Here is a 24458-nt window from a genome sequence, read left to right on the forward strand (position 1 = left end):
GTAGATGGATAGGTAGAGACAGAAGACAAATGAATATAGACCGGAGAAGAGAGAGAGTGGAGTGATAAAGAGGAAGGGCCAGCGTGGATGGATGACGTCTGGCAGAGACCAGGGAGGCTTCCCCATAATACCTGTCCTGGAACATAGTGGTGGAGGAGATAATGCTGCCGCCATGACTGACGAGGAGAGAAGATGAATGGAAAGAGAAAGACTGAAGAAGATGAATAGCTAGAGAGAAAAAGGAGAAGAGAGAGTAGACTGGTAAAGAGGAAAGTGGATGGATGACGTCTGGCAGTGACCAGGGAGGCTTCCCCATAATACCTGTCCTGGAACATAGTGGTGGAGGAGATAATGCTGCTGCCAAGACCGACGAGGAGGAGAGTAGATGGATATAAACTTGAGAAGTGAGGGTAGACTGATAAAGACGGAAGGTCAGAGTGGATGGACGACATCTGGCGGGACCATAGAGGCTTCCCCGTAATACGTGTCCTGGAACATAGTGATGGAGGAGATAATGCTGCTGCCCGGAAGAGATAAGGGGAGGGAGACAGTTGGAGAGAGCGAGAAAGGATGAGAGATTAGATGAGGAGGGAGAGAGACACATGTATAGAGAGTGAACGGATGGAGAGGTAGGGAGACAGACGCAGAGGAGAGTAGATGACAGAGAGGGAGGGAGACAGACACAGAGGAGAGTAGACGATGGAGAGGAGAGTCAGGCGAGGAGGAGCGTAGACGATGTAGAGGAGAGTCAGGCGAGGAGGATCGTAGACGATGGAGAGGAGAGTCAGGCGAGGAGGATCGTAGACGATGGAGAGGAGAGTCAGGCGAGGAGGATCGTAGACGATGGAGAGGAGAGTCAGGCGAGGAGGAGCGTAGACGATGGAGAGGGAGGGAGACAGACGAGGAGGAGAGTAGATGATGGAGAGGGAGACAGACGAGGAGGAGGAGAGTAGACGATGGAGAGGAGAGTCAGGCGAGGAGGAGCATAGACGATGGAGAGGAGAGTCAGGCGAGGAGGAGCATAGACGATGGAGAGGAGAGTCAGGCGAGGAGGAGCGTAGACGATGGAGAGGGAGGGAGACAGACGAGGAGGAGAGTAGATGATGGAGAGGGAGACAGACGAGGAGGAGAGTAGATGATGGAGAGGGAGACAGACGAGGAGGAGAGTAGATGACAGAGGGAGGGAGACAGACGCAGAGGAGAGTAGATGATGGAGAGATAGTGAGACAGACACAGAGGAGAGTAGATGATGGAGAGGAGACCACTCGCTTGTTAGGTCATGTCTTTCCTCTCTGCTCCACACTTACTATTGGCTGGTAGTAGCCGTAGTCTCTGACCAGTCAAGCATTTGGTGAGGCACAAGTTGTAGACTCGCCTCTCCCCAAGATGTAAGTAGGAGAAGGTGAAGAATCTACATTACTGTTATGGTAACATGTTTTGCTGGACCTTAATCAGACACAGATTGTTTGTGATAGGAGAAGTCCAGGAGAAGTCACCGGAGACCGAATACAGTATAAAATAATCACCCTCATCCACAAAGCTCTGCACAATGCTGCACCTCCTTACCTCTCATCACTCATCTCAGTCTAGCGCCCTTCCCGTTCTCTTCCATCTTCTAGTGATATTAATCTTTACCTTGATTCAAATCTCTCATATCTCCAAAACTTCTCCCGAGCTGCACCAATTCTCTGGAATGCCCTTCCCCGGATTCTCAGACTAATCCCCACCCTCCAATGTTTCACCTCTCCCTTTACTTAATCGATTCTGTGTCCTATCTCCCGTCTGTTATCCGGCAAACAGCAGATCTATACAAGCTCCCGGCTTCTCCGCAGTCACTTTCACCTTAGAGCCTGTAAATAAGATGCAGCTGATGACTGGTGAAAGCTGCAGAATTTTTATTTATTAAATTATTTATTAAATTAATTTATATTGATCCCTTATAAAGAATGACTGAACCATTCTACAACCTCTTGAGTCCCCCCTCGTCCTCATAGACTCTAAGCTCTTGTGTCCCCCCTCGTCCTCATAGACTCTAAGCTCTTGTGTCACCCCCTCATCCTCATAGACTGTATACTCTTGTGTCACCCCCTCACCCTCCGACTGTAAGCTCTTGTGTCACCCCCTCATCCTCATAGACTGTAAGCTCCTGTGTCACTCCCTCATCCTCATAGACTGTAAGCTCTTGTGTCCCCCCTCATCCTCATAGACTGTAAGCTCTTGTGTCCCCCCTCATCCTCATAGACTGTAAGCTCTTGTGTCCCCCCTCGTCCTCATAGACTCTAAGCTCTTGTGTCCCCCCTCATCCTCATAGACTGTATACTCTTGTGTCACCCCCTCACCCTCCGACTGTAAGCTCTTGTGTCCCCCCTCATCCTCATAGACTGTAAGCTCTTGTGTCACCCCCTCATCCTCATAGACTGTAAGCTCTTGTGTCCCCCTCATCCTCATAGACTGTAAGCTCTTGTTGCACCCCCTTATCCTCATAGACTGTAAGCTCTTGTGTCACCCCCTCATCCTCATAGACTGTAAGCTCTTGTGTCACCCCTCATCCTCATAGACTGTAAGCTCTTGTGTCCTCCCCGCATCCTCATAGACTGTAAGCTCTTGTGTCCTCCCCGCATCCTCATAGACTGTAAGCTCTTGTGTCCTCCCCTCATCCTCATAGACTGTAAGCTCTTGTGTCCCCCTCATCCTCATAGACTGTAAGCTCTTGTGTCCCCCTCATCCTCATAGACTGTAAGCTCTTGTGCCCCCCTCATCCTCATAGACTGTAAGCTCTTGTGTCACCCCCTCATCCTCATAGACTGTAAGCTCTTGTGTCACCCACTCATCCTCATAGACTGTAAGCTCTTGTGTCTCCCCCTCATCCTCATAGACTGTAAGCTCTTGTGTCACTCTCATCCTCATAGACTGTAAGCTCTTGTGTCTCCCCCTCATCCTCATAGACTGTAAGCTCTTGTGTCTCCCCCTCATCCTCATAGACTGTAAGCTCTTGTGTCACCCACTCATCCTCATAGACTGTAAGCTCTTGTGTCTCCCCCTCATCCTCATAGACTGTAAGCTCTTGTGTCACTCTCATCCTCATAGACTGTAAGCTCTTGTGTCCTCCCTCATCCTCATAGACTGTAAGCTCTTGTGTCCCCCCTCATCCTCATAGACTGTAAGCTCTTGTGTCACCCCCTCATCCTCATAGACTGTAAGCTCTTGTGTCCTCCCCTCATCCTCATAGACTGTAAGCTCTTGTGTCCCCCTCATCCTCATAGACTGTAAGCTCTTGTGTCACCCCCTCATCCTCATAGACTGTAAGCTCTTGTGTCCCCCCTCATCCTCATAGACTGTAAGCTCTTGTGTCACTCTCATCCTCATAGACTGTAAGCTCTTGTGTCCCCCTCATCCTCACAGACTGTAAGCTCTTGTGTCACTCTCATCCTCATAGACAGTTAGCTCTTGTGTCACCCCCTCATCCTCATAGACTGTAAGCTCTTGTGTCACCCCTCATCCTCATAGACTGTAAGCTCTTGTGTCACTCCCTCATTCTCATAGACTGTAAGCTCTTGTGTCCCCCCTCATCCTCATAGACTGTAAGCTCTTGTGTCCTCCCCTCATCCTCATAGACTGTAAGCTCTTGTGTCACCCCCTCATCCTCATAGACTGTAAGCTCTTGTGTCCCCCTCATCCTCACAGACTGTAAGCTCTTGTGTCACCCCCTCATCCTCATAGACTGTAAGCTCTTGTGTCACCCCCTCATCCTCATAGACTGTAAGCTCTTGTGTCCCCCTCATCCTCACAGACTGTAAGCTCTTGTGTCACCCCCTCATCCTCATAGACTGTAAGCTCTTGTGTCCCCCTCATCCTCATAGACTGTAAGCTCTTGTGTCACCCCCTCATCCTCATAGACTGTAAGCTCTTGTGTCACCTCCTCATCCTCATAGACTGTAAGCTCTTGTGTCACTCTCATCCTCATAGACTGTAAACTCTTGTGTCACCCCCTCATCCTCATAGACTGTAAGCTCTTGTGTCACCTCCTCATCCTCATAGACTGTAAGCTCTTGTGTCCTCACCACATCCTCATAGACTGTAAGCTCTTGTGTCCTCCCCTCATCCTCATAGACTGTAAGCTCTTGTGTCCCCCTCATCCTCATAGACTGTAAGCTCTTGTGTCACCCCTCATCCTCATAGACTGTAAGCTCTTGTGTCACCCCTCATCCTCATAGACTGTAAGCTCTTGTGTCACTCTCATCCTCATAGACTGTAAGCTCTTGTGTCCTCACCTCATCCTCATAGACTGTAAGCTCTTGTGTCCTCTCTCATCCTCATAGACTGTAAGCTCTTGTGTCCCCCCTCATCCTCATAGACTGTAACCTCTTTTGTCCCCTCCTCATCCTCATAGACTGTAAGCTCTTGTGTTACCCCCTCATCCTCATAGACTGTAAGCTCTTGTGTCCTCCCTCATCCTCATAGACTGTAAGCTCTTGTGTCACCCCCTCATCCTCATAGACTGTAAGCTCTTGTGTCTCCCCCTCATCCTCATAGACTGTAAGCTCTTGTGTCTCCCCTCATCCTCATAGACTGTAAGCTCTTGTGTCACCCCCTCATCCTCATAGACTGTAAGCTCTTGTCTCCCTCATCCTCATAGACTGTAAGCTCTTGTTGCACCCCCTTATCCTCATAGACTGTAAGCTCTTGTGTCACCCCCTCATCCTCATAGACTGTAAGCTCTTGTGTCACCCCTCATCCTCATAGACTGTAAGCTCTTGTGTCCTCCCCGCATCCTCATAGACTGTAAGCTCTTGTGTCCTCCCCGCATCCTCATAGACTGTAAGCTCTTGTGTCCTCCCCTCATCCTCATAGACTGTAAGCTCTTGTGTCCCCCTCATCCTCATAGACTGTAAGCTCTTGTGTCCCCCTCATCCTCATAGACTGTAAGCTCTTGTGCCCCCCTCATCCTCATAGACTGTAAGCTCTTGTGTCACCCCCTCATCCTCATAGACTGTAAGCTCTTGTGTCACCCACTCATCCTCATAGACTGTAAGCTCTTGTGTCCTCCCCTCATCCTCATAGACTGTAAGCTCTTGTGTCCCCCTCATCCTCATAGACTGTAAGCTCTTGTGTCCCCCTCATCCTCATAGACTGTAAGCTCTTGTGCCCCCCTCATCCTCATAGACTGTAAGCTCTTGTGTCACCCCCTCATCCTCATAGACTGTAAGCTCTTGTGTCACCCACTCATCCTCATAGACTGTAAGCTCTTGTGTCTCCCCCTCATCCTCATAGACTGTAAGCTCTTGTGTCACTCTCATCCTCATAGACTGTAAGCTCTTGTGTCTCCCCCTCATCCTCATAGACTGTAAGCTCTTGTGTCTCCCCCTCATCCTCATAGACTGTAAGCTCTTGTGTCACCCACTCATCCTCATAGACTGTAAGCTCTTGTGTCTCCCCCTCATCCTCATAGACTGTAAGCTCTTGTGTCACTCTCATCCTCATAGACTGTAAGCTCTTGTGTCCTCCCTCATCCTCATAGACTGTAAGCTCTTGTGTCACCCCCTCATCCTCATAGATTGTAAGCTCTTGTGTCACCCCTCATCCTCATAGACTGTAAGCTCTTGTGTCACCCCTCATCCTCATAGACTGTAAGCTCTAGTGTCACCCCCTCATCCTCATAGACTGTAAGCTCTTGTGTCACCCCCTCATCCTCATAGACTGTAAGCTCTTATGCCCCCCCTCATCCTCATAGACTGTAAGCTCTTGTGTCCTCCCTCATCCTCATAGACTGTAAGCTCTTGTGTCCTCCCCTCATCCTCATAGACTGTAAGCTCTTGTGTCCTCCCCTCATCCTCATAGGCTGTAAGCTCTTGTGTCCCCCCTCATCCTCATAGACAGTAAGCTCTTGTGTCCCCCCTCATCCTCATAGACTGTAAGCTCTTGTGTCCTCCCTCATCCTCATAGACTGTAAGCTCTTGTGTCCTCCCTCATCCTCATAGACTGTAAGCTCTTGTGTCCCCCCTCATCCTCATAGACTGTAAGCTCTTGTGTCTCCCCTCATCCTCATAGACTGTAAGCTCTTGTGCCCCCCCTCATCCTCATAGACAGTAAGCTCTTATGCCCCCCCCCCTCATCCTCATAGACTGTAAGCTCTTGTGCCCCCCCTCATCCGCATAGACTGTAAGCTCTTGTGTCACCCCCTCATCCTCATAGACTGTAAGCTCTTGTGTCACACCACATCCTCATAGACTGTAAGCTCTTGTGTCACTCCCTCATCCTCATAGACTGTAAGCTCTTGTGTCACTCCCTCATCCTCATAGACTGTAAGCTCTTGTGTCCTCCCCTCATCCTCATAGACTGTAAGCTCTTGTGTCACCCCCTCATCCTCATAGACTGTAAGCTCTTGTGTCACCCCTCATCCTCATAGACTGTAAGCTCTTGTGTCACCCCCTCATCCTCATAGACTGTAAGCTCTTGTGTCACCCCTCATCCTCATAGACTGTAAGCTCTTGTGTCACCCCCTCATCCTCATAGACTGTAAGCTCCTGTGTCACCCCCTCATCCTCATAGACTGTAAGCTCTTGTGTCACCCCTCATCCTCATAGACTGTAAGCTCTTGTGTCCCCCCTCATCCTCATAGACTGTAAGCTCTTGTGTCCCCCCTCATTCTCATAGACTGTAAGCTCTTGTGTCACCCCCTCATCCTCATAGACTGTAAGCTCCTGTGTCACCCCCTCATCCTCATAGACTGTAAGCTCTTGTGTCCCCCCTCATCCTCATAGACTGTAAGCTCTTCTGTGCGCTTATGTTGCACTGCCCCCTGCTGTCTCATTAGATAACTGCACTTAGTACACAGCGCTGACATTTGCGGAACTATAACACTGAGCTCGGATGTCCAAGGGAAGGTATTCTTGTTACACCGCTGCTGACGAGGGGCATGCCGGGAGTTGTAGTCCGGGGGCTCTGATTTGCCGCAGCTCGCCGGAAGTAGGCGGGGATGTTTGCCGGTCAGGCCGCAGCAGGAGGAGGGGAAGCGGCTGCTGTCACTGAGGAGATCCCGAGGCTCCGGGGCTGCGCAGGCCTCCCGCCACGGGGAGCAGGAGGAGGGACAGGTGAGCGGCGCACAAAGCGGAGACCTGCCGCAGCAACCAGTCAGGTGGCGGCTTCTATAGGCAGACCGGCCCCCGAGAGATGAGAGCTGCTCTCTGATTGGTCGTTTGCAGTTGAGAATAGGAATCTGGGCCCAGGCTGAGGGAGAGAAGCTGGAAGGTGCAGCATGGTGGACGGAACCACGGAGAGGCCCAGGAGACAGCAGCTCTATGTGTGACTGGAGTATAGGGGGTCAGAAGACTGCAGCTCTATGTGTGGCTGGAGTATAGGGGGTCAGGAGACTGCAGCTCTATGTGTGGCTGGAGTATAGGGGGTCAGGTGACTGCAGCTCTATGTGTGACTGGAGTATAGGGGGTCAGGTGACTGCAGCTCTATGTGTGACTGGAGTATGAGGGGTCAGGTGACTGCAGCTCTATGTGTGACTGGAGTATAGGGGGTCAGGTGACTGCAGCTCTATGTGTGGCTGGAGTATAGGGGGTCAGGTGACTGCAGCTCTATGTGTGACTGGAGTATAGGGGGTCAGGTGACTGCAGCTCTATGTGTGACTGGAATATAGGGGGTCAGGTGACTGCAGCTCTATATGTGACTGGAGTATAGGGGGTCAGGTGACTGCAGCTCTATGTGTGACTGGAGTATAGGGGGTCAGGTGACTGCAGCTCTATGTGTGACTGGAGTACAGGGGGTCAGGTGACTGCAGCTCTATGTGTGACTGTAGTATAGGGGGTCAGGTGACTGCAGCTCTATGTGTGACTGGGGTATAGGGGATCAGGTGACTGCAGCTCTATGTGTGACTGGAGTATGAGGGGTCAGGTGACTGCGGCTCTATGTGTGACTGGAGTATAGGGGGTCAGGTGACTGCAGCTCTATGTGTGACTGGAGTATTGGGGCTCAGGTGACTGCAGCTCTATGTGTGACTGGAGTATAGTGGGTCAGGTGACTGCAGCTCTATGTGTGACTGGAGTATAGGGGGTCAGGTGACTGCGGCTCTACGTGTGACAGGAGTATAGGGGGTCAGGTGATTGCAGCTCTATGTGTGACTGGAGTATAGGGGGTTAGGTGACTGCAGCTCTATGTGTGACTGGAGTATGAGGGGTCAGGTGACTGCAGCTCTATGTGTGACTGGAATATAGGGGGTCAGGTGACTGCAGCTCTATGTGTGACTGGAGTATTGGGGCTCAGGTGACTGCAGCTCTATGTGTGACTGGAGTATAGGGGGTCAGGTGACTGCAGCTCTATGTGTGACTGGAGTATAGGGGGTCAGGTGACTGCAGCTCTATGTGTGACTGGAGTATAAGGGGTCAGGTGACTGCAGCTCTATGTGTGACTGGTGTGTAGGGGGTCAGGAGACTGCAGCTCTATGTTTGACTGGAGTATGAGGGGTCAGGTGACTGCAGCTCTATGTGTGACTGGAGTATAGGGGGTCAGGAGACTGCAGCTCTATGTGTGGCTGGAGTATAGGGGGTCAGGAGACTGCAGCTCTATATGTGACTGGAGTATAGGGGGTCAGGTGACTGCGGCTCTATGTGTGGCTGGAGTATAGGGGGTCAGGAGACTGCAGCTCTATATGTGACTGGAGTATAGGGGGTCAGGTGACTGCAGCTCTATGTGTGACTGGAGTATAGGGGGTCAGGTGACTGCAGCTCTATGTGTGACTGGAGTATAGGGGGGCAGGTGACTGTAGCTCTATGTGTGACTGGAGTATAAGGGGTCAGGTGACTGCAGCTCTATGTGTGACTGGAGTATGAGGGGTCAGGTGACTGCAGCTCTATATGTGACTGGAGTATAGGGGGTCAGGTGTCTGCAGCTCTATGTGTGACTGAAGTATTGGGGGTCAGGTGACTGCAGCTCTATGTGTGACTGGAGTATAGGGGGTCAGGTGACTGCAGCTCTATGTGTGACTGGAGTATAGGGGGTCAGGTGACTGCAGCTCTATGTGTGACTGGAGTATGAGGGGTCAGGTAACTGCAGCTCTATGTGTGACTGGAGTATAGGGGGTCAGGTGACTGCAGCTCTATGTGTGACTGGAGTATAGGGGGTCAGGTGACTGCAGCTCTATGTGTGACTGGAGTATGAGGGGTCAGGTGACTGCGGCTCTATGTGTGACTGGAGTATAGGGGGTCAGGTGACTGCAGCTCTATGTGTGACTGGAGTATTGGGGCTCAGGTGACTGCAGCTCTATGTGTGACTGGAGTATAGTGGGTCAGGTGACTGCAGCTCTATGTGTGACTGGAGTATTGGGGGTCAGGTGACTGCGGCTCTATGTGTGACTGGAGTATAGGGGGTCAGGTGACTGCAGCTCTATGTGTGACTGGAGTATAGGGGGTCAGGTGACTGCAGCTCTATGTGTGACTGGAGTATGAGGGGTCAGGTGACTGCAGCTCTATGTGTGACTGGAATATAGGGGGTCAGGTGACTGCAGCTCTATGTGTGACTGGAGTATGAGGGGTCAGGTGACTGCAGCTCTATGTGTGACTGGAGTATTGGGGGTCAGGTGACTGCAGCTCTATGTGTGACTGGAGTATAGGGGGTCAGGTGACTGCAGCTCTGTGTGACTGGAGTATTGGGGCTCAGGTGACTGCAGCTCTATGTGTGACTGGAGTATAGGGGGTCAGGTGACTGCAGCTCTATGTGTGACTGGAGTATAAGGGCTCAGGTGACTGCAGCTCTATGTGTGACTGGAGTATTGGGGGTCAGGTGTCTGTAGCTCCATGTGTGACTGGTGTATGAGGGATCAGGTGACTGCAGCTCTACGTGTGACTGGAGTATGAGGGGTCAGGTGACTGCAGCTCTATGTGTGACTGGAGTATTGGGGGTCAGGTGACTGCAGCTCTATGTGTGACTGGAGTATTGGGGGTCAGGTGACTGCAGCTCTATGTGTGACTGGAGTATAAGGGGTCAGGTGGCTGCAGCTCTATGTATGACTGGAGTATAGAGGGTCAGGTGACTGCAGCCCTATGTGTGACTGGAGTATAAGGGGTCAGGTGACTGCAGCTCTATGTGTGACTGGAGCATAGGGTCCCATATAATGAGGTATATGACTGCAGCTCCGGCTGTGATTAGAGTATAGAGGCTAAGGCGAGGGATGTAGTGATTGACCTGTGGCTGTAGAGTATAATGATGCCGTTGCAGCTCTGGATGGGATTAGAGTATAATGATGTGGTTGCAGCTCTAGCAGTGATTGGAGTATAATGATGCTGTTGCAGCTCTAGCAGTGATTGGAGTATAATGATGTGGTTGCAGCTCTAGCAGTGATTGGAGTATAATGATGCTGTTGCAGCTCTAGCAGTGATTGGAGTATAATGATGCTGTTGCAGCTCTAGCACTGATTGGAGTATAATGATGCTGTTGCAGCTCTAGCACTGATTGGAGTATAATGATGCTGTTGCAGCTCTAGCACTGATTGGAGTATAGGGCTGTATATAAGTGTGATGTCCTCTTCCTGCAGACAGGGGGCGACGATGGAGGATAAGAATGTGGGGACGGATGTGGTGAAGGTGGAGGCCGTGGACTTCCCTCCGGTGGAGGTGGAGGTGCAGCTGAAGTGTGAGCCTCAGGGGGAGGTTCTGTCCCAGTCCGTGGACTGTCTGGTGGACTATAACCTGGGGACGCAGCTGACGGTGGAGCGGGAGATCCAGATCGGGGACGGGGCGCCTCCATGTCTAGACTATGACCTCGGCTTCCTGCCAAGGAAGACCTCCAAACCGCGGCAGCGCCGGGCGCCAGGACAGCGCAACTACAGCTGCACCCAGTGCGGCAAGAGCTTCCTGCGCTGCAGCGACCTGGTGAAGCACGAGAAGGCGCACACGGACGCGCGGCTCTACAACTGCAACGTCTGCGGGAAGAACTTCCGCCGCCAAACGTCCCTGCTGATCCACAGCCGCATCCACACCGGGGAGCGGCCCTACCAGTGCACCCAGTGCGGCAAGAGCTTCGTCCAGAGGCAGCACCTCACCACCCACCTGCGCACCCACACCGGGGAGAAGCCCTTCCAGTGCATCGAGTGCGGAAAGGGATTCCGGTGGAGGTCCGAACTGCTCAAACACCAGAAGAACCACACGGACAAGGCGAGTACCCAGAGACCCCACCAGACCATGGCCCAGAGCATTCAGACCTGAGCGGGAAGGTGGCCATGGGGGGGGGGTGTCATATCTGAGCGGGACGATGGCCGTAGGGAGGGTCAGATCTGAGCGGGAAGGTGGCCGTAGGGAAGGTCAGATCTGAGCGGGAAGGTGGCCGTAGGGAAGGTCAGATGTGAGCGGGAAGGTGGCCGTAGGGAAGGTCAGATGTGAGCGGGAAGGTGGCCGTAGGGAAGGTCAGATCTGAGCGGGAAGGTGGCCGTAGGGAAGGTCAGATCTGAGCGGGAAGGTGGCCGTAGGGAAGGTCAGATGTGAGCGGGAAGGTGGCCGTAGGGATGGTCAGATGAGAGCGGGAAGGTGGCCGTAGGGAGGGTCAGATCTGATCGGGATGATGGCCGTAGGGAGGGTCAGATCTGAGCTGGACGATGGCCGTGGGGAGGGTCAGATCTGAGCGGGAAGGTGGCCATGGGGGGGGGTGTGTCAGATCTGAGCGGGACGATGGCCGTAGGGAGGGTCAGATCTGAGCGGGAAGGTGGCCGTAGGGAGGGTCAGATCTGTGCGGGACGATGGCCGTAGGGGGGGGGGGTCAGATGTGAGCGGAAAGGTGGCCGTAGGGAGGGTGAGATCTGAGCGGGAAGGTGGCCGTAGGGAGTGTGAGATCTGAGCGGGACGATGGCCGTAGGGAGGGTCATATCTGAGCGGGACGATGGCCGTGGGGAGGGTCATATCTGAGCGGGACGATGGCCGTGGGGAGGGTCAGATCTGAGCGGGAAGGTGGCCGTAGGGGGGGGTCAGATGTGAGCGGAAAGGTGGCCGTAGGGAGGGGTGAGATGTGAGCGGGACGATGGCCGTGGGGAGGGTGAGATGTGAGCGGGAAGGTGGCCGTAGGGAGTGTGAGATCTGAGCGGGACGATGGCCGTGGGGAGGGTCAGATCTGAGCGGGAAGGTGGCCGTAGGGAGTGTGAGATCTGAGCGGGACGATGGCCATAGGGAGGGTCAGATCTGAGCGGGAAGATGGCCGTAGGGAGGGTCAGATCTGAGCGGGATGATGGCCGTGGGGAGGGTGAGATCTGAGCGGGACGATGGCCGTAGGGAGTGTGAGATCTGAGCGGGAAGGTGGCCGTAGGGAGTGTGAAATCTGAGCGGGACGATGGCCGTAGGGAGGGTCAGATCTGAGCGGGACGATGGCCGTAGGGGGGGTCAGATGTGAGCGGAAAGGTGGCCGTAGGGAGGGTGAGATCTGATCGGGACGATGGCCGTGGGGAGGGTGAGATCTGAGCGGGAAGGTGGCCGTAGGGAGGGTGAGATCTGAGTGGGAAGGTGGCCGTAGGGAGGGTCAGATCTGAGCGGGAAGGTGGCCGTAGGGAGTGTGAGATCTGAGCGGGACGATGGCCGTGGGGAGGGTCAGATCTGTGCGGGACGATGGCTGTGGGGAGGGTCAGATCTGAGCGGGAAGGTGGCCGTGGGGAGGGTCAGATCTGAGCAAGAAGATGACCGTGGGGAGGGTCAGATCTGAGCGGGACGATGGCCGTGGGGGGGGGGGGTGTCAGATCTGAGCGGGTCGATGGCCGTGGGGGGGGTCAGATCTGAGCGGGAAGGTGGCCTGGGGGGGGGGGCAGATCTGAGCGGGAAGATGGCCGTGGGGAGGGTCAGATCTGAGCGGGACGTAGGGAGAGGAGGGTCAGACCTGAGCGGGACGATGGCCGAGGGGAGGGACAGACCTGAGCGGGAAGGTGGCCGTAGGGAGGGTCAGATCTGAGCGGGACGATGGCCGTAGGGAGGGTCAGATCCGAGCGGGACGATGGCCTGTGGGGAGGGTCAGATCCGAGCGGGAAGGTGGCCGTGGGGAGGGTCAGATCCGAGGGGGAAGGTGGCCGTTGGGAGGGTCAGATCCGAGCGGGAAGGTGGCCTGGGGGGGGGGGCAGATCTGCGCGGGAAGGTGGCCTGGGGGGGGGGGCAGATCTGCGCGGGAAGATGGCCGTGGGGAGGGGCAGATCTGAGCGGGAAGGTGGCCGTAGGGAGGGTCAGATCTGAGCGGGACGATGGCCGTGGGGAGGGTCAGATCTGAGCGGGACGATGGCCGTGGGGAGAGTCAGATCTGAGCGGGAAGGTGGCCGTGGGGAGGGTCATATTTGAGCGGGACGATGGCCGTAGGGAGGGTCAGATCTGAGCGGGACGATAGCCGTGGGGAGAGTCAGATCTGAGCGGGACGATGGCCGTGGGGAGAGTCAGATCTGAGCGGGACAATGGCCGTGGGGAGGGTCAGATCTGAGCGGGAAGGTGGCCGTAGGGAGGGTCAGATCTGAGCGGGAAGGTGGCCGTAGGGATGGTCACATCTGAGCGGGAAGGTGGCCGTGGGGAGGGTCAGATCTGAGCGGGACGATGGCCGTGGGGAGGGTCAGATCTGAGTGGGAAGGTGGCCATGGGGGGGGTGTCATATCTGAGCGGGACGATGGCCGTAGGGAGGGTCAGATCTGAGCGGGACGATGGCCGTGGGGAGGGTCAGATCTGAGCGGGACGATGGCCGTGGGGAGAGTCAGATCTGAGCGGGAAGGTGGCCGTGGGGAGGGTCATATTTGAGCGGGACGATGGCCGTAGGGAGGGTCAGATCTGAGCGGGACGATGGCCGTGGGGAGAGTCAGATCTGAGCGGGACGATGGCCGTGGGGAGAGTCAGATCTGAGCGGGACGATGGCCGTGGGGAGGGTCAGATCTGAGCGGGAAGGTGGCCGTAGGGAGGGTCAGATCTGAGCGGGAAGGTGGCCGTAGGGATGGTCACATCTGAGCGGGAAGGTGGCCGTGGGGAGGGTCAGATCTGAGCGGGACGATGGCCGTGGGGAGGGTCAGATCTGAGTGGGAAGGTGGCCATGGGGGGGGTGTCATATCTGAGCGGGACGATGGCCGTAGGGAGGGTCAGATCTGAGCGGGACGATGGCCATAGGGAGGGTCAGATCTGAGCGGGACAATGGCCGTAGGGAGGGTCAGATCTGTGCGGGACGATGGCCGTAGGGGGAGGGTCAGATGTGAGCGGAAAGGTGGCCGTGGGGAGGGTGAGATCTGAGCGGGACGATGGCCGTAGGGAGGGTGAGATCTGAGCGGGAAGGTGGCCGTGGGGAGGGTGAGATCTGAGCGGGAAGGTGGCTGTGGGGGGTCAGATCTGAGCGGGACGATGGCCGTAGGGAGGGTGAGATCTGAGCGGGACGATGGCCGTAGGGAGGGTGAGATCTGAGCGGGAAGGTGGCCGTGGGGAGGGTGAGATATGAGCGGGAAGGTGGCCGTGGGGGGTCAGATCTGAGCGGGACGGTGGCCGTGGGGAGGGTTAGATCTGCGTAGGTTGATGGCTGTGGGGGTGGGGGAGGGACAGATCTGAGCGAGGACAATGACCGGGAGCAGAGGAGTGCCTTCACATCTGAAATTATACTTAAACCAAACTTGGATGTGTGCAGACCTGAGTGGACGAGCGGCAGGCGCAAGCAGACCTGACTGGTTGATGTCAGATATGAGTAGTGTGATGACGCCCTGTCTCTGTCTCTAGTCCTCCGTGGGCTTCGATGACCTTGCCGCCTCTTTCTCTAAAGAAGAATGGATGGAGCTGGAGGAATGGCAGAAGGAGCTGTACCGGAACGTCATGAAGGAGACCTCCGAGACCTTGATCTCACTCGGTAAGAGTTTCCTCATTGGCAGAGCAGGTGCCACCCTCTCCGCTGACTGCCAGCTGCCCCAGACAACCTCTGCCCCTGGTGGAGAGACCTTTGAACTCAATGTATTGTTTCCACAGGTGAAGGTTTGGTGGAGAAGTCGATCAGCGAGAAGCCCCCAGAGGAGCCGGCACCCAGCCTGGCGGTGGACTGTAACAGTAACTTACCGCTGTGCCCAGAGGGGGCGGTGGCGTGCAGTAGCCCCCTGCCTGGAGGTGAAGGCTCCCTGGGACAGACCCTGGACATTGCTGAGGGGAAGGCGTTCACAGATGGCGTGGACCACAAGATTCACATGAAGTTTGTAGACCGCACAAATGGCAGCAGCCCAGAGCGGGCACACGCCTGTGCTGAGTGCGGGAAGGTCTTCTATAACAAGCGGACGCTGAAGGTGCACCTGCGGGGTCACCTTGGGGACCGCTCGTACATCTGTAACGTTTGTGGGAAGTGCTTCCGCCGCCACACATCCCTGCTCATCCACGAGCGCATCCACACCGGGGAGCGGCCCTACCAGTGCACCCAGTGCGGCAAGAGCTTCGTCCAGCGGCAACATCTCAACACCCACCTGAAGACCCACACCGGGGAGAAGCCCTTCCAGTGCGGGCAGTGCTCCAAAGGCTTCCGCTGGAGGTCCGAACTGCTGAAACATCAGAAGATCCATGAGGAGGCGACAGAGCGGGAGGTAGGTGCCCGCATCTGTGGTGGAGGGAGTGGTCACATCTTTCTCCCCTCTGATGGTATATTTGTGTATGCCGTGTACCGGTGGATGGAGCCAGGATATGTCGGGGCGGAGTTTTCAGGGGGGTGAAATAAGTATTTAATCTGCTGCTGAATTTGAAGGTTTTGCCATCTACAAAGAACGGAGAGTTGAGTAATTAATATTGTAGGTCACTTCACCTACTAAATACACTCAGTTACACTCCAAAGCCTTCACCATGGCCGAGACCAAAGAGCAGGACCCCAGGGTGGGACGCAGCAGCTTGGTGAGAATCCTTCTTGTTCTGGGCCTGTAAGATTTCGGGGGTTAGGAGAAAGGTCTGGAATCAGCCCAGGGAGGACCTAGTCCATGACCTGAAGAGAGCTGGGACCACAGTCTCAGAACTTTTTGGTGTCTTCTTCACTAATCATGTCTGGAGGAAGAAGGAGTATGAGGACATCCCCAAGAACACTGTACCAATTGTGAAGCATGGGGGTCCTATTTTGGACACGACAACTACACCATTCTGAAGGGAGGATGGATGGGGCCATGTATCGCAACATTTTGGCCAACAATCAAGCATTGATGATGGGTGGGGGCTGGGTTCCGCCGGCATGACGGTGGGCGGTGGCTGGTAAGAAGCATCTCAAGGTCATGGAGTTGCCTCGTCATGAACCCAATCCAAAATCTTTGGAGGACTTGAAACTCAATCTTACCTAGACTCAAAGCCTGCAAGATCTGGAGAAGATCTGGACAATCCCTGCCACAGTGTGTGCAAACTCACAGTTGAAGTGACCATTGTTGCTAGCTGTGATAATGACAGACCTCTCCTTTCTTTGTAGGTGGGAATACTTCGGCAGTAGATCAGATACTTGTTTCCCCCTGTGTGTGTAGGGACAGGTGGAGTATATATTGGTGGGGTTTAGAGGTTCGGTTACTTCAGTTCCGTCAGGCGTCCCTCTCTCTGGTCACTCGGGACGTCTGGATAAGTGGCCTGTGTTGTGTTTCAGGTTGCTGACACCTCAATTAAAGAAGAACAAGGAGACCCAGATTCCTGTCAGAAGGGGAGAGAAGTGGCCAAACCAGGTGAGCAGCGGTGCCAGGTTGTGTCATTCAGATGGTCTATTGGCCACATGTATCTACATAAATGGCCGCCACCACCCTCATGTCATGAACAACCTGGGGGCCGTAACACCAGGTTTAGCGATAACTGACCGACATCCAGTCATTGAGGGGTTCAGTGACACTGAATCTTATGTTTCTTCAGACCCCGTCACTGTCCGTCCCATTCGGACCCCCCCAGCCACAGAAAAAGCTCCTGGCAGGCGCCGTCCCCGTAACCCTAAGGTGGAGAAGGCTCACGCCTGCGCCGAGTGCGGGAAGGTCTTCTATAACAAGCGGACGCTAAAGGCGCACCTGCGGAGTCACCTCGGGGAGCGCTCGTACATCTGCAATGTGTGCGGCAAGTGTTTTCGTAGACATACGGCGCTGCTGATCCATGAGCGCATCCACACCGGGGAGCGGCCCTACAATTGTCTCCAGTGCGGAAAGAGCTTTGTCCAGCAGCAGCATCTCACCACCCACCAGAGGACACACACTGGCGAGAAGCCGTACCCCTGTAACATCTGCGGGAATAGTTACCGCTGGAGGTCCGAGCTGCTCAAACACCAGAAGGTTCACGAGGAGGAGCAGGTACCGTTCTGACCCTCATCATCATAGCCATAAAGACCATTAGGTAAAAATGTGGATGCTGAGAAATGATCAGATTGCCCAGGGTAGCACATTCCAGAGAACAGGTCCAGCTTGAGGAAAGTCTTGTCGATAGGTTAGTTATCCTCGGAGGGGTGTAGACAGAGGACGGAAGAGATCTAGAGGGTTGCTCTGATTGAGAAGACATTGGAGAGTTTTTGGTCAATTTTGGAGATGGTTTTAGGGTGCAGGTGCTATAAGCCCAACATAACTCTTAGAGGGGTTGTCACAAAGTGTTATTTACAATTCACATAGTATGTGATAGATAGGGGTCTGACCACTGGGTCCGGTTCATCCAGTGCTGGGTGCCCCAGTTTTATGACGTGTCTGAGATCTTGGGGTGTGGCCTCTCTCTTTGTCCCTGTGAATAACATCTTGTCTTCATCTGTTCCTTAGAACCCAGTTGGCGGCCCAGATGGAGGACAGAAAGGTAAGTGCTAGGGACAGGTACACCTGGGTTCATTTTGGGCCATATGGTCCTGACTAGTTTCTCTTTGGTTTTAGAATCCACCGGTAGGAAGCAGCGGCACAAGCGTGAGGTGTTGGGGGCAGCGCTGTGCACCCTGGAGCGGGGGAAGGCCCTGGGGAAGCGGGCGCGGCTGCTCCTTCGTCAGCGGGCACAGAAAGCAGAGCGGGCACTCTCATGCCCGGACTGCAACAAGACCTTCCAAAACAAGAGGACGCTGCGCACCCACCAGCGCGTGCACACCGACGAGCGCTCCTACATCTGTAACGTCTGTGGTAAGAGCTTCCGCCGCCACACATCCCTGCTCATCCACGAGCGCATCCACACCGGGGAGCGGCCCTACCAGTGCGCCCAGTGTGGCAAGAGCTTCGTCCAGCGGCAGCATCTCACCACCCACCTGAAGACCCACACCGGGGAGAAGCCCTTACAGTGCGGGCAGTGCTCCAAAGGCTTCCGCTGGAGGTCCGAACTGCTGAAACATCAGAAGATCCACGAGGAGGAGGAGGTAATGAGGATCTGTTACCGTGTATCAGTGAAGCCAATTGGCAGCACAAGTGACCATGGTCTTCTCTTCTGTAGAATCTTCTGGCTATTGCCGATCCCACCTGCAAGACGGAAAAGGAGAACTTTCTAGGTAAGATGATCCTCAGCAGTGACCCCCTTCCTACATACATGAGGTGGCCCCATGGAAGTTCTTAGTGTTTGTTCCTCCTTTGTCTCCCCCCAGATGATGACTGGAGGGCCATAACTGGTGCCCAGGAGAGAAGACCTCACAACGGCGAAGTATTTACTGCAGAGAAGGGGCACCCAGCCCAGGAACGACTGCACCCCTGCACCCAGTGCGACAAGACCTTCCTAAGGAGCTCCGACTTGGCGCGGCACCAGAGAAGTCACCTGGGAGAGCAGCCATACGTCTGCAACCAGTGCGGGAAATGCTTTAGACGTAACACATCCCTGCTCATCCACGAGCGCATCCACACCGGGGAGCGGCCCTACCAGTGCGCCCAGTGCGGGAAGAGCTTCATCCAGCGGCAGCATCTCACCACCCACCTGAAGACCCACACCGGGGAGAAGCCCTTCCCGTGTACACAGTGTGGCAAGAGCTACCGCTGGAGGTCCGAACTTCTGAAGCATCAGCGGGTGCACACTAGTGAGGTGTGGAACCAAAACCCACCGGTACCACAGGACAGAGAGAGTCCCAAATATAAAATATGATTATGACCTGTGGTAGACCCCTCCACCATATAACACAGGACAGTGGTATACCCCCCCCCCACACCCATATAATACTGGGCTGTAGTAGACCCCCCCCCCCCCCCCACCTCCATATACCACAGGTCATGGTAGACCACCCCCCCACACACCATACAGCACAGGACAGTGGTAGACCCCCACACCCATATAATACTGGGCTGTAGTAGACCCCCCCCACCACCTCCATATACCACAGGTCATGGTAGACCACCCTCCCACACACCATACAGCACAGGACAGTGGTAGACCCCCCCACACACCCATATAATGCTGGGCTGTAGTAGATCCACCACCACCATATACCACAGGTCATGGTAGACCACCCCCCACACACCATACAGCACAGGACAGTGGTAGACCCCCCCACACACCCATATAATACTGGGCTGTAGTAGATCCACCACCACCATATACCACAGGTCATGGTAGACCACCCCCCTCCCCACACACACACCATATAGCACAGGGCGGTGGTAGACCCCCCCCCACAAACCCATATAATACTGGGCTGTAGTAGACCCCCCCCCCCTACCATGTAGCACAGGTCATGGTAGAAGAACCTCCTGCCCCCTTATAACACTGGGCTGTGGTAGACCCCCCACCACATAGAACAGAATGGTGGTAGACCCCACCCCAACATAGCACAGGACTGTGGTAGCCCCTCCCCCTGCATGATTGATGTCACATTGTGGGCGGTCCTTGTGTTTCAGACCGCGGTGACCTTCGATGATGTCGCTATCTGTTTCTCAGAGGAGTGGAAGGACCTGGAGGAATGGCAGAAGGAGCTGTACCGCAACATGATGAAGGAGAGCAACGACTCGCTGGTATCACTCGGTACGTGGTCACTGACTCGCCACCATCTGTAACTTGTAGGGAGGGAGGGGGTTTCATGTGTGACCTGTAGGGATGGAGGGGGTCTCATCTGTTATCTACAGGGGACAAGGGGGATCTAATGTGTCACCTGCAGGGAGGGAGGAGGTCTCTCACACCTTCATGAGCTGACACACGATTGTGATTAGTCATCGCCTCATCGGGAGCTGCTCCGGGGGTTAAGTGCCATCTTTTCTGACATTTCTCCCCTCTTCCAGCAGGGGAGGTTTGGATAAATAAGAACGGAAAGGAGACGTCTCCAGAGAAGAACCCTGAGGAGCTGGAGATGTTGTCGGACTCTAAGGACCACCTGTCCCTTGGTGCAGATGTGGTGTGTGAGGTGCGGGACTTCCCCAGTGACGAGCCGCACACGTCCAGTGATGTTCTGAGGGGCTTCCGTCCGGTTCTGCATTTCCTGGATCAGCGCCGTGTCCCACGAGAGAAGCTCTTCTCCTGTAACCAGTGTGAGAAACGTTTTGCCCGGAGCTCCGACCTGCTGAAGCATCAGCGAAGCCACCAGGGCGGCGACAAACCGAACTTGTGTAACGAGTGCGGCAAAATATTCCGCCGCCGCACGGCCTTACTCATCCACAAGCGCATCCACACGGGAGAGCGGCCCTATAACTGTAAGCAGTGCGGCAAGTGCTTTGTACAGCGCCAGCACCTCACCACACACGTCAAGACCCACACCGGGGAACGCCCGTACCCCTGCAGTGAGTGCGGAAAGAGCTACCGCTGGAGGTCCGAGCTTAGCAAGCACCAGAAGGTCCACGCCGAGGTGCTCAGCTCGTCTATCGAGTACATGCAGGGCTGAGGAGGCACAAAGGCCACCACATAACTGACCTCACAAGCCTGAGCCACTGCTGAGTGCTCCACGGGATGAACTGAACCAGACCGGCCCAGAGACTCCTCAGGAACATGAGATAGAAAGGTCACGTCCTCCCCTCAGCTTCACCTGCTGCTAATGGCCGGGCAGGCGCTTCCTTCCCGCCTGCACTTTGAGTTCTGCCCGGTTTTGGCTCCGGTTTGCACATGAAGGACTCATAATAAACTGCATTGGTGCTGTTCTCCTTGTGTCAGACACTAACCCCCCCCCCAATATTTGTGTCCCCTTCAGCCTGTAAGGTGCAATACATGGTCATCGCTTGGCAGATTTCACTGGAGCCCTTCTAGAGCCGCAGCCTCCATACACAATGGTTATACACCCATCCTTACGACTATTCAGCTAAAGTTGATACTCCAGTCCCTTGCAGAGATCTTATCTGATACTCCAGTCCCTTGCAGAGATCTTATACTCCAGTCACATTTAAAGCTAAATTCCCCTTGTCTTCTTAATGCTCCGGGATTATCAGTTCAGCCTCTGATGTGACTACATGTTGCTGGTGACTGGAGCGCAAGACATAACGGGGCACATTTACTAAGGGTCCGCGGACCGTGATTTTGTTTGGATTCCCGAATTTTTCCTTTTTGCGCCGAATCACCCCGGGTTTTTGGCGCACGCGATTTGCTTTTGAAATTCAGCGGTTTGTCCGAATCAGTCGGGTTGTCTGACGGCCGCGCCCCCTGATTTGTGTTGCACACAAGCCGGCGCCGATGCGACACAAATCGGGGGGCGTGGCCCTCGGACAACCCAACTGATTCGGACAAATCATGAAATTTAAATAAAAAGCAATTTGTGTCACAAGATCAGCACTTACATGCACCAGGAAGAAGGTGAACTCCAACGGGTAAGTAAATGTGCCCAATGTAATTGGGGTTAGTACAAAGGCAGAAGATGCAACTTTTCTCATGGCACCTACTGGAGACACTGGTCAAAGCAGATGGCCCTGACAGAACTTATCCCATCCTCTTGTAATGACTGCTGGCACTCAATAGTCCTGGGAGGACCACAGCCAATATTTGGCTACTATTATGTAAGCGCCTCTAGCACCCAATAGTCCTGGGTGGGACATGGCCATCTTACCTCTGCACCACCACCTTCCTGTGGTCCTGGCAGGACCTTAAAAGAACTTGCCCTACCTTTCTGGAAAGGTCCATGGAGGTCCCTGGCAAATATATCCCCCACCTTCCTAGAGGGACTGCTGACACCCTTAGGCAAATATTACCCTTCATTCCTGACTGCCAGCCCCTAGCAGTTTTGGGAGGCTTCCAGCAGATTTTACCTTCCTTCCTGACCCGTCAGCATCCTTTGGCTATGGGAGACTACGGCAGGTCTTCTCCCACCTTCCGGACCCGCCAGCACCTTTTGGCTATGGGAGGCTTCCGGCAGATCTTCTCCCACCTTCCTTGTTTTACATGACTCGTTCGTTTTAACAAGATGTAAATCTGATGTATCTGATGTCTGACTTTTGTGGTTCGTTTACGACTTGTCTGTAAGTGTATTGAAATTGTCTTGAAATCTGTTTTTTTGGTGTTTAATTATTGGGTGAAAGTTGTCAATATTGGTGGTGACCCAACCATCTCAACCTCCCTACTCCTCATGTTGGTGGCATCATGATATCTACCTTGTGTTAGCGGCATAACCTCTAGTCATGTTCTCTTGGTGTCCTCATCATCTCCATTCATCCCCTTTAATCATTTTCCTGGTGTTGGTGACATCTCCACCTCTCTTGTCCTCCTTCTGGTGTTGGTGACATCTCCACCTCTCTATTCCTCCTTCTGGTGTTGGTGACGTCTCCAGCTCTCTAGTCCTCCTTCTGGTGTTGGTGACGTCTCCAGCTCTCTTGTCCTCCTTCTGGTGTTGGTGACGTCTCCACCTCTCTTGTCCTCCTTCTGCTGTTGGTGACGTCTCCAGCTCTCTTGTCCTCCTTCTGGTGTTGGTGACGTCTCCACCTCTCTTGTCCTCCTTCTGCTGTTGGTGACGTCTCCAGCTCTCTAGTCCTCCTTCTGGTGTTGGTGACGTCTCCACCTCTCTTGTCCTCCTTCTGCTGTTGGTGACGTCTCCAGCTCTCTAGTCCTCCTTCTGGTGTTGGTGACGACTCCAGCTCTCTAGTCCTCCTTCTGGTGTTGGTGACATCTCCACCTCTCTAGTCCTTCTGCTGTTGGTGACGTCTCCAGCTCTCTAGTCCTCCTTCTGGTACTGGTGACATCTCCACCTCTCTTGTCCTCCTTCTGGTATTGGTGACATCTCCACCTCTCTTGTCCTCCTTCTGGTGTTGGTGACATCTCCACCTCTCTTGTCCTCCTTCTGCTGTTGGTGACATCTCCACCTCTCTTGTCCTCCTTCTGCTGTTGGTGACATCTCCACCTCTCTTGTCCTCCTTCTGGTATTGGTGACATCTCCACCTCTCTAGTCCTCCTTCTGGTGTTGGTGACGTCTCCACCTCTCTAGTCCTCCTTCTGCTGTTGGTGACGTCTCCACCTCTCTTGTCCTCCTTCTGCTGTTGGTGACGTCTCCAGCTCTCTAGTCCTCCTTCTGCTGTTGGTGACGTCTCCACCTCTCTTGTCCTCCTTCTGCTGTTGGTGACGTCTCCAGCTCTCTAGTCCTCCTTCTGCTGTTGGTGACGTCTCCAGCTCTCTAGTCCTCCTTCTGGTGTTGGTGACGTCTCCAGCTCTCTTGTCCTCCTTCTGGTGTTGGTGACGTCTCCAGCTCTCTTGTCCTCCTTCTGGTGTTGGTGACGTCTCCAGCTCTCTAGTCCTCCTTCTGCTGTTGGTGACGTCTCCAGCTCTCTAGTCCTCCTTCTGGTGTTGGTGACGTCTCCAGCTCTCTTGTCCTCCTTCTGGTGTTGGTGACGTCTCCAGCTCTCTAGTCCTCCTTCTGCTGTTGGTGACGTCTCCAGCTCTCTAGTCCTCCTTCTGGTGTTGGTGACGTCTCCAGCTCTCTTGTCCTCCTTCTGGTGTTGGTGACGTCTCCAGCTCTCTTGTCCTCCTTCTGGTGTTGGTGACGTCTCCAGCTCTCTTGTCCTCCTTCTGGTGTTGGTGACGTCTCCAGCTCTCTTGTCCTCCTTCTGGTGTTGGTGACGACTCCATCTCTCTAGTCCTCCTTCTGGTGTTGGTGACATCTCCACCTCTCTAGTCCTTCTGCTGTTGGTGACGTCTCCAGCTCTCTAGTCCTCCTTCTGGTACTGGTGACATCTCCACCTCTCTTGTCCTCCTTCTGGTTTTGGTGACATCCCCACCTCTCTTGTCCTCCTTCTGCTGTTGGTGACATCCCCACCTCTCTTGTCCTCCTTCTGGTGTTGGTGACATCACCTCTCTTGTCCTCCTTCTGGTGTTATCATCATCCATGTTCTTCCTCCAGGTGCTGGTGATATCTCCAAGTTCATCTTTCCTATCTTCATCTTCTCCAGTCACTTAACTCTTTAGTGACTGGCAGATTTTCAGTCTGGTCTTCATCTCTTGAGGTCTGGTCTTCGCTCCTCTTGGGCTTGTCTCGATTTCCTCTTTCTTCATCTAATGGTTGTCACCGTCCTTCCACCTTCCATCCATAGGCCGGCTGTCTATGGATGACACTTGTTAGCTGTAAGGAACTAATCTTAAAGATCCTCTTTATGTTTCAGCCACATACTGTGAGCCATCTGAGATTGCATTCATTGGTAGTCGTCTATGGGGACAGACTTGACC

The 24458-nt window shown here is 54.2% G+C and overlaps 1 protein-coding gene across 2 annotated transcripts; it reads left to right on the forward strand.

Moving 5' to 3' along the window:
* Nucleotides 1-6891: 6891 nt before the first annotated feature.
* Nucleotides 6892-24172, forward strand: LOC140117144 (uncharacterized). 2 transcript variants are annotated; one of them, XM_072133606.1, is made up of 12 exons: nucleotides 6892-7091; nucleotides 10535-11153; nucleotides 14700-14826; nucleotides 14943-15541; nucleotides 16567-16642; nucleotides 16824-17248; nucleotides 17702-17735; nucleotides 17810-18276; nucleotides 18351-18405; nucleotides 18499-18926; nucleotides 19736-19859; nucleotides 20114-24172. In XM_072133606.1, the coding sequence occupies exons 2-12, from the start codon at nucleotides 10548-10550 to the stop codon at nucleotides 20707-20709; spliced, it is 3537 nt and encodes a 1178-aa protein (XP_071989707.1). In that variant the 5' UTR covers nucleotides 6892-7091; nucleotides 10535-10547; the 3' UTR covers nucleotides 20710-24172. The 2 variants fall into 2 exon arrangements, with proteins under 2 accessions (XP_071989707.1, XP_071989708.1); XM_072133607.1 differs by having other exon boundaries at nucleotides 20117-24172.
* The last annotated feature ends 286 nt before the right edge of the window (nucleotides 24173-24458 follow it).

Source organism: Engystomops pustulosus, chromosome 2 (assembly GCF_040894005.1).
Source record: "Engystomops pustulosus chromosome 2, aEngPut4.maternal, whole genome shotgun sequence".
Classification (NCBI taxonomy): Eukaryota; Metazoa; Chordata; class Amphibia; order Anura; family Leptodactylidae; genus Engystomops; species Engystomops pustulosus.